Raw genomic sequence first — 10,171 nt, 5'->3', positions numbered from 1 at the left:
CTGGGGGTCAGAGGTGGCGGCGGGGGGAGGGGTGAGATCCCAGCATCCCGCGGGCGGGCGGTCCGGAGCGGCTGAGCCGGTGGCCCCGCCGGCCCCCAACTCCGCGAGTCCCCGGCCCAGGCCCCCTCCCCGCCGCCACCATGCAGGAGCTGATCGCCAGCGTGGACCACATCAAGTTCGACCTGGAGATCGCGGTGGAGCAGCAGCTGGGGGCGCAGCCCCTGCCCTTCCCCGGCATGGACAGTGCGTGAGGGGCCGGGAAGTCCGCTCCCCGTCGCCACCCCCGGGGGGGACCCCCTCCTGCGGAGCCCCCCCTCCATGGTCCGGGGGGGACCCCCCCTCCTGCGGAGCCCCCACTCCATGGTCCGGAGGGGAACACTCCCCTCTCCTGGGGAGCCCACACTCCATGGTCCCGGAGGGGAACCCCCCTCTCCTGCGGAGACCCCACTCCATGGTCCTGGGGGGGAACCCCTCTCTCCTGCGGAGACCCCACTCCATGGTTCAGGGAACACTCCCCTCTCCTGGGGAGCCCCCACTCCATGGTCCCGGAGGGGAACCCCCCCTCTCCTGCGGAGACCCCACTCCATGGTCCCGGGGGGGAACCCCTCTCTCCTGCGGAGACCCCACTCCATGGTCCGGAGGGGAACACTCCCCTCTCCTGGGGAGCCCCCACTCCGTGGTCCGGGGGGGACTCCCCTCTCCTGCGGAGACCCCACTCCATGGTCCTGGGGGGGAACCCCTCTCTCCTGCGGAGACCCCACTCCATGGTTCAGGGAACACTCCCCTCTCCTGGGGAGCCCCCACTCCGTGGTCCTGGGGGCAGGGAACACTCCCCTCTCCTGGGGAACCCCCACTCCATGGTCCCAGGGGGGAACCCCGCTCTCCTGGGGAGCCCCCACTCCATGGTCCTGGGGGGGAACACTCCCCTCTCCTGGGGAGCCCACACTCCATGGTCCCGGGGGGGAACACTCCCCTCTCCTGGGGAGCCCCCACTCCATGGTCCTGGGGGGGAACACCCCCCTCTCCTTTGGAGACTGCATCCCATGATCTAGGGGGTAAACACCCCCCCTCCCCTGGGGAAAACCTCCTCCTTCCTTTCCTCACCCCACCCTTGTGTGAGAGGCTTCTCCATATCTTTCTTCCTAGAGGATAGCTCCCCTCAAGGCCATGAGGAGACACTTCCATTATCCCTTTAATGTCTTCTCTCCCCACCCCAGCATTGGGCAGATGGCCCCACAGGTTCTCATTCATGGCCTAATGGAATGTGTTTTGTATTTTGGTGTCTGATCTGCATGATTATTGCTTGAAAACAGACTTTATCTCATTAATTAAGGGACAGTAGGGACCAGATTATTGTGAGGTAGGTCAGCATTAGTATCCTCACCTTATTGATGGGGAAAACGATTGGACAGAGAGGTGAAGTGACTTGTTTCTGGTCACACCAGGTCTGTGGCTGAGCCTCAAAACCTTGTGTTCTGATAATTGACACTAGTAGTGGGAGGAGAGGCACCCTTTAACAATATGTGCTGGCTAGCCTCAGTGTCCCTGTGTTTGACTCTGTTTGCACACTGCAGATGCTCTAAGTCAGGGTCGTCGTGCCTAACAAGGGGCAGTGTGCTGCTGACCACGCTGTACTTGTTTGGTGGATAAATACTGCATGAGATTTCAGTCTCCAGGACTGGACAGGTTCTTTCACAAATGTGAAACTGAATTAAAAGTAACAAAAAATACTCTGAAGAGCCAAATGGCTGAGACCAGCACAAGAAAGTTCATATATTCCATTAACATGCAGTTTGCCAGGGGGATTTTTAATACTGCTCGACTGCTTTTGATGCCCAGAACTAGCTCATCTCCAGATGGAAGGAAACACTTTTAACATGGCTGCAGAGTTTCAGAAACCTTCACTGTGAATATTTTTTCTCCACAGAATCGGGTGCTGCTGTCTGTGAATTTTTTTTAAGAGCTGCCTGTGGAAAAGGCAAGTGACATTCCTAATACTATATTCTGACAGAAACAAAAATAGGAGAAATAGGACTGTTGGCAGTTCATTAATTATATTATCTTAATTTATAATACCCTAGTTACATTGCAGGGGTTGGGGAGAGAGACAGTGAAATGGAGATCAAGAGGGACTATGTTTCACGCAGTAGAGCTCTCCAAAGCAAAGATGCAATGGTGGGATCACTATAAGATGGATGATGCGTGAACTAAGAAATTCAGGAGGGTGAGGCTTGAATTGATTACATACAAACCCTTTTGAGGGGTTTGGGCAATGGTAGTGGTAGGCACTGGGTACGAGACTGCCATGCAGAGGACCTGGCAGTTGAACTCCCAGCCATCTATGTGGATAAACAAAAGACCTCGCTTTTCTAAGGCTGTCAGTTCAGGACCTTTCACCAGCACTAAATGGTAAATTCATATGCAAATGTCAAGACTTCTGAAACTCCTCCTCTTCTAGGATTCAAACCAAGGACCACCATTGCCCTGTAGGCCTGCACGAAGTTCCAACTGTTCATTCTTTCTTCTCCCCTCTCCACCTGTAGGAGGAATGTGTCCTTTCCGACACATCAGTGGAGAAAAGACAGTTGTCTGCAAACACTGGCTCCGAGGGCTGTGCAAGAAGGGAGACCAGTGTGAGTTCCTTCATGAGTATGACATGACCAAGATGCCTGAGTGTTATTTCTACTCCAAATTTGGTAAGGGGTGTTGTGGCTTCTCATTGAGTTCACTTGCTGGTGTGGGAATATGACTGGTAAAGAGGACCCTGGTATATACCTGTCATCTCTGCTTCATCTGCCCTCTCAACCCTTCTCTGTCTGCTACTGATGCTTGTTAGATTGTAATTTACACGCTCTGATCAGATCTGTTTAGTTCCACATTGTATTTTACCCCCTTAACTCTTCACACATTTAAAACGTTTTGTCCTTCATAGCTTGTCCCTAACTTGAATAGGTGGTCTTTACATGAATTGATTTTTCAGCAGATGATGAGTGACAGGAGGCTCAAGGGTCCAAAAATTGAATGCCTCAACCTTCAGCTCTGGAGACCTGGGCTAAATTAAATTAACATATTGAGGCAACTTGTTAGAAAATTATACTCCTGTAGGTTTCCTTGGATCAAGGTTAGCATGTAATTTGTAGTTTTGCCACACTTTTGCTGCATTACATGTTTAGTTTTGCTGTAATTGCTTCCCTTCCCAGTGTACTTTATTTTTAAATGCGCATCTAAATAACCCAATCTAGCAAAATCTTACTCGCCTGCAGTGAATATTTGTTGTTGTTGGTAAAGGGCAGGCAAACAGATTTTGTGCCTGGATTTAGAAATATTCATGACAGTTTTGCTGGAACTAGATGACCGAGGTATTGTTTTGGGAGGGGATTCTACCTCGCGCATGCTCTGTTTCCTAAAGTGTGTGTTTGGCTTTGGTACAGGAGAGTGCAGTAACAAAGAATGTCCGTTCTTGCACATTGATCCAGAGTCTAAGATCAAAGACTGCCCCTGGTATGACAGAGGCTTCTGTAAACACGGTATGTATGGTGCATAAGTGCTGCTTTTGTGGCTATAAAAATGAGGCTAATGTAATCCACCTCCCATATGTGCCACTAGTAGGGGCTGGAGTATGTGTATAATATATGTGATCCACAAAGTTTTTTGTTGTAGGTCCCCTCTGCAGACACAGACACACTCGAAGAGTCATTTGTGTGAATTACCTGGTGGGATTCTGTCCGGAGGGGCCCGCTTGTAAATTCATGCAGTGAGTATGTTCTAGGGTCTTTTCTGTCATCAGTAGTTTCCTCTCTGATCAGTTAAGCATCAGGTCTATCTTACTATATTGCACCCATCAGTGTAGAACACGTGCAGCACTGATACAATAACTGTACTGTACCACACAGCTTAAGTTTTGTTCATATTTGAGTTTACCTCTTAAAAGTGAAAAGAATTTGTAGTCAGGATGATCAAAAGAGATTGGGCAAATCACACCAGTGTTCCCCAAGAAGACTGAAAATGTCAGTCAGTGCTTGCATGGTCAATACAACTTGTACAAAGCAATTTGATTAATTACAGTTGATCTGGTCCTCTTAACTCTAGACACGTTATTCAAACAGTTACACTTTCAGCTACACAACTGTTTTATTTCATAGTATATTTTTTTTTAATCCTTGCATATGAGTCAGTTCATTCAGTGGTCAAAATTGGTATGGACATTTACTATATTGCATTGCATTTTCCAAATATCAGACTAAGGAGGCAAGTGGCTGTTTAGATATTTACACACACAACTCTGGGACATCAAACAAAGGTTGTGAGGACAACTGCAGATTCGATGAGTATATATCCCAGAATGCTTCACAGCTGCATACAGAAATACTCTTTACTGTCTCAGTACCACCCCTACCACTTTAGTTTATAAAGGCTAAGCAGCAGAACGTAGGAGAGAAGGTCCACTTGTTGTGAAGCACAGTTTAGATAACTAAAGGTTTGCTTTGCTCTCTGGACAGTTATTTGTCTTTTAAGGAACTAGTTCAGTGCTGTGCTGGTAGTATATGCCAATTTCTGGTTTGAGTATCAATTCTCTGTGTCTTTTCTCTTTGTGTGTTTATAAACCAGTCCTCGATTTGAACTGCCTATGGGAACCACAGAGCAACCACCACTGCCTCAGCCAACACAACCACAGCAAAAGGTACACGACTTCCCTGCCTCTCCCAGAGACAACACAGTCAAAGCACAACTCATTTAGATAACAAATTTGACACTCTTTTTAAAGAGGGCATGTGGTGTAGTGGTTAGAACAGGAACAAGCCATCAGGACTCTTATCCTACTCATAGGGCAAACATCTGTAAAATGGGGTAATCCTTTCCTATTTCACAGACATATTGAAATTTGACCAAAAGTTCTTAAAGAACTGTGTGATCATTGGAGGAAATCCACCATAAAAATGCAAAGTTTTATCCTTTTCCTCTCTCCTCTTACTTTTGGCATTGATCACAATTGCTGCTTTCTTCATTCTGGGGTTGTTTTTTTTTTTCTTCTAGCTGAACCCCTGATTTCCTTATTCTGCTGCTGCCACCTTCCTTCAGCTGAGAGGGCAAATGCATGGCCAGTAGTGACAGTTCTGTTCCATGGACTGTCTGGAAGGTGGGCACTGTGTAAGCATTAAGCAGTGCACCTGAGCTCTGCTACGCTGACAAGCACAAGTCCTAAGATCACTCGTATATTGCAGTGTAAGCCCTCGGTCACAGAGCACTACCATGTTACATAGTATATCATATACATCTGTGTTTTCTTTATTCCAAGCAACCATCTGCCAAATTAAAATAATAAATCTGCTTGACACCTGTCACGGAGCTCTAATGGACATATCTGGCAGCCTCGCCCAGCTCTGTAGATCTGTTTTGTAAGGGAAGTCTTGGTTGCTAGGTCAAGCCCTGTATGTCCTATTGTTTCTGAACTTTCATCTCTGATGCTTGGGCTGGCAGATAAATTTTCGTCTGAATTTATTTAGAAGGTTATCATTCAATGTGTGGGATGTTCTCTTCCCTCCCAGCAAAATAACAATCCGCCATTACAAAGGTCATCATCCTTGATCCAGTTAACGAGTCAGAACTCTTCTCCCAACCAGCAGAGGACCCCACAAGTCATCGGTGTTATGCAGTCTCAAAGCAACAACGTGGGGAACAGAGGTCCCCGGCCACTGGAGCAGGTCACCTGTTACAAGGTAACTCTCAGAGGGTGTTTGTATTTGAAAAATGCAAAATAAAAGTCACCTAAACTTACTAGTGCATCCTTTGTGCTGCTAGCCACCTGTCCCATCACTTTTCAACTTGGTGCAGATTGCAGTAAAGGGAACAGGTGGTTGAGTTGCTGGGGCAGCAGGGCCTGTGAAGAAGCATTGACATGGTAAAGAAAAGTATTGAAATGTATGCACTGGTTATTAGACATGTATTTTGGATAGTGGGTGCAGCTTGGGATCAGGGAGTTAGTATTGAGCTATGGAGCCTGTGGGTTACCAGTTACCTAGTCTGTGGGTTGGTAATGACTGTTAGATGGCCCCTCGGTGGCCTGTATGAAATGATTCAATGCACCTGATCCACTTGCTAATCACAGAAAACCCCACTGGTGCCAGGTAAAAGGATATTGTCAACCCGAAATTGAGCCAGTTTCAAAAACTGTCTTAAAAGTAGTTTCAGATGCTACCCCTGCCTGAGTGTTCCTCCTTGCATTTTGCTATTTTTAAAAAGGCTTCTCCCCTGTTGCTGTGTGAAAAACTCACCCAAACAACAGGGGGAAGTGACTATACACAGTCAAATCCAGAAAGGCTGAAGATGTGTCTGCCACAGCACACGTAGCTCCTGCCAAACCGAGAAACAAGACGTCAAACCCAAATTCCTGTTAGTGGTGCAGGCAGCTCCTCAATGAAACTGAAACCTCAATTTCCATGAACATTTTGCAGAAACATCCCCAAATGCTACTGTAGGTAGCAAAGGATCTTCTTAGCCACTGTTTTCAGTGAGTCTGACCAAGATGAGCACTAGCATTAATAATGAACCTAAACATTTCTTTATTCCAAACTAAGTCTCTTAATAATCCAACCATACAACTAAAACTATTTTTGGACTCATTCCGTCGTCATCTTCTATAACTTTGACATTTATTCTGGCTACATAACAGCAAACATCTGAATCAGTTTCACTGAGAACCTCTAAGGCTCCAATTTAATACAAGACTTGGGTTTCAGTGAAGGCAAAGGGCCTAAACCTACCCACTAAAGTTATCCTTGTGAGTCTTGCCATTAACTTCCTTTGTAGCAGAAACTCTAATTGGGGCTAGTTGTATGTCATCGTGGGGGGGGGGGGTCGGAGCAGGGGAGAAGTCATAGGCTTCCAAAGCTCTTTTACGACTAATCTGTGCAGCGCTGTTGCCTTCGTCAAAGGTAAAGCAGGAAAGCAGCACAAAAGAGGATATGGGGGCAGCAGCAGTTCTCTTCTCCCTCCCTCCCCGTTCTCTCTCTCACCACAGGGCTTCCCCACCAGGCATAGAGATTGTACGTTTAACGGGTTCTAACATTTCAGTCAGATTTTTATTGGAAAATAAAGGATATTTTGATTTCAGTTAGTTACCCCATGACTCGTGTCGTGCATTTGCTTGGTTTTATCATCAATGCACGACTTTCCATTTTTCTGCAGCTGGAGCACTGAAAAGTCACTACCCTACCCAACGCTAAGCAGTTTCTCCGCATAGTCATCAATAAAAGAGTGCTATCAGGCTGGGATTTAAGAAAGTAATTCAAATAAATTGCACATCTGGAGAAAGTAGGAGAGTCAGACTACAATATGTCATGGCTTCACGGCTTAGAAGGCTGTTTGTTTCAGAGCATAGAAAGCATCTTTTGTTCAGATTGTGTTTTACCCTTGTAGTCCAGGGTGGCTGACAAGGAGATTCTCATCTGAACTTCTATGTTCATCATACATACTGGTCAGAGCAGTGTCCTTGAGACTTCAGGTGCTGAAATATAGCAGGTAAAAAGCCCCCATCTCTACAGCAGAGTAATGCAGTTAAATCTCCTCAGGGCTTTGAGTGTCTGTTTTGCAGTCCTTTCCCACTGGTAGTGCCAAGAACACCAACGATCAGATGAAACCTGGGTCTTCAGGTTATAGTGGCAGGCAAGTTTTGGTCCTAACAGTCAAGAGGCCTCAAAAGGGTCTGTGGCAAGAATCTCATTTATGGTATAGTACAGAATGCATTAACTTGCTGAATATTGTCTCTTGTGTACAAATGGCATCGCTTCCAAACTAGAACTACTTGCCAGTTGATTTGTTAAAGGCAGTTTTGGGAAAAGCCACAATAACTTCTCTTTTTTCCTTCCTAGTGTGGTGAAAAAGGACATTATGCCAACAGATGCACCAAAGGACACCTGGCCTTTCTAAGCGGACAGTGAAACAGCATAGAGGGAGGAGAGTGCAAGGAGGTTCTTTACATTGGGGAAAGGTTTCCACCTAGCACTATTTCTTGAACTATCGATCAGTTTTGTTTTGTTTTTTAACGCCATTAGTGAAAGAACTGTGGCCAGGGGCTGGCTGCTGATAAACATTTTTGTAACTGTCCAATTTTTTTATGTTTTAACCTTTTAAAATAGATCTTGGCCTCTGCCTTCTTTCACTGAGCCTAGTTGGGAGGCAGATCTAACGGCAAATAGATGTGCAAACCCTCACCAACGTAGCATTCAGCGTAATACACATCTTGCTCCAGTGTGTTTCTGTAAAGGATAGCCTTTGGGAACCTCCAACCTTTCAGCAATGCTTCTTCAAGGAGGAAGACAGACTGGAAGAACTAGTACTTGAAATGCCTCCCACTTCAGTGAGGGAACTTGTCATGGAGTTCTTGAAAGGAGGCCTTATGTTCCCTTATTCAATCTGAGGTTTCTTAACCTCCTCTGATGGCTTACATAACATGTTGTGTACCAAGATGTAAAGTATCTGTCTGACTGAAATAAAAGTTTGTTTGCTTTGGCCAGAAGCATTTCCACCTCGCTATTGTGCAGGGTGAGAAGTTGGTCCTCGTATGTGAAAACCACTTCTAGGGGAATGAATATACATTTATGGTTTTAGCTGAAATCACAAAAGCATTGGCTGTAGAAGAGGCACAGGTCTGTTCTCACCATGGCAACCCTGAACTCAGACCTGAAGTAGCTTTGAAGGTGTAACAGTGTATGGATACTAACAGATGAAGTTAGCTGGCATTCCCACAAGCAATCAGTTGCACAAGTATCTTCACAGGCTCTCAAAACAAATAAGTGGAACTATGTTTTCTTGAGATTGCTTTTGGATTGGACTCTTGAGTGTCAAGAGTATCCTCTTAGAGCATGTTTTTCCAAGCCAAAACACCTTAATTTTGTAAGACTTTGGCCCTTTGAAATAATGACAGAATTAAAAAAGAAAAGAGAAGCCCAGCTCTTGTATCTGGAATATGTGAGCCTTTTCTAGTCTCGAGCATCTATCTACATTTGCTTATCTGCCTTTGTGTTTTTTCTTTCCTGTTTTAAAGTTGGCTGTGAAACTTAGGTTGTGATTTTTTCAGGAAAACTGTAGTGTATGCCTGGGAAGTGATAAGACCCTCTGTTGGTTTAAATGATTACACAGGACTGTTGATTTAAAAAAAAATTGTAGAAGCTGTACTTACTGATACGCCCTCTAGTACACAGTGGGATAGTCAGGCTTAAAAGTTAAAATTAAATCCACAGGTGTAAGTTGGCTGACTGTAGCACTGCACATTCTGCATTTTTCAGAACACACACATCAAGACTTCTGTCCCTGAAGTCTATAAACAGGTGCTAAATTTGTGTTTGTACTTCCAGCACAGGGCTGTTAGAAACTGTGCATCTCTAAGCAAGTACCCAGTCTACACTTTGTAAACCAAAGCATATCTGCTTGAGAGTACGGTCAGCTTGTGTAAGTAACTTTTTTCAAGCCAGACAGTAATTTTATCTTTATAATACTGCTGAACACAGAAGTGCCCCCTGCCATCCTCCAGCAAGACCTTTATTCTAACCATGTTCTTAATAGGCAGGGGCCTCTGTACCCCCTTAACAGCTTAGCTTTAGACAAAACAACTTCTTGTAATTTATCCATATAGCACTCGCCCCTGCATCCTTCTGAACAGTGGCATCATTACTTACTGATGTGTTTTGTTAATGTAGGTGGTCCCAAGCACATTGAAGCTGTGCTTCTTTAAAGTGACAACCATGTACTCCATTGCTTATTTAGACTTTCACCATCATGGCTGGAAGTGTTAGCTGGCAAACATTTGCTGCTATAGAAGTTTCATCCCTCCCCACTTTATTTAAAAAAAAAACAACCAATTGCGTTAACATAGTTGCTTGTCCCTGGCATTTAGAATAATCTGTCACATTCCATTTCAAATACAGACTGCGCAATTGCTTTCATTCGGCCTTTACCATCACTTGGGCAAGGGTAGTTCTACACACAACTCTATGGAAGCCTTTTAGGACCAGTGGTAGGAGCTGCTTAGCAACATACTATTGAAGACAATCATTACTGGAGATCTTTCTTAGTAAAACAGTACAGAATAAAAGCGGTGGAAGTGGTCCTCTAGCAGAGAAACTGTGTGTATGAGGCAATTATGATTATAAGTTTTAGGCATCTGTGGCCAGGG

General features: G+C 45.3%; 1 protein-coding gene across 3 annotated transcripts; it reads left to right on the top strand.

Moving 5' to 3' along the window:
• The first annotated feature begins 32 nt into the window (after positions 1 to 32).
• Positions 33 to 8,515, top strand: CPSF4 (cleavage and polyadenylation specific factor 4). Of its 3 annotated transcripts, none has more exons than XM_050966603.1 (8): positions 33 to 243; positions 1,928 to 1,978; positions 2,544 to 2,696; positions 3,432 to 3,527; positions 3,661 to 3,754; positions 4,609 to 4,681; positions 5,625 to 5,717; positions 7,869 to 8,515. In XM_050966603.1, the coding sequence occupies exons 1-8, from the start codon at positions 141 to 143 to the stop codon at positions 7,935 to 7,937; spliced, it is 732 nt and encodes a 243-aa protein (XP_050822560.1). In that variant the 5' UTR covers positions 33 to 140; the 3' UTR covers positions 7,938 to 8,515. The 3 variants fall into 3 exon arrangements, with proteins under 3 accessions (XP_050822560.1, XP_050822559.1, XP_050822558.1); XM_050966602.1 differs by having other exon boundaries at positions 5,622 to 5,717; XM_050966601.1 differs by having other exon boundaries at positions 35 to 243; positions 5,547 to 5,717.
• The last annotated feature ends 1,656 nt before the right edge of the window (positions 8,516 to 10,171 follow it).

This window comes from Gopherus flavomarginatus, chromosome 9 (assembly GCF_025201925.1).
Source record: "Gopherus flavomarginatus isolate rGopFla2 chromosome 9, rGopFla2.mat.asm, whole genome shotgun sequence".
Lineage (NCBI taxonomy): Eukaryota > Metazoa > Chordata > Testudines > Testudinidae > Gopherus > Gopherus flavomarginatus.
This window is presented reverse-complemented; position numbering and strand designations above follow the sequence as displayed.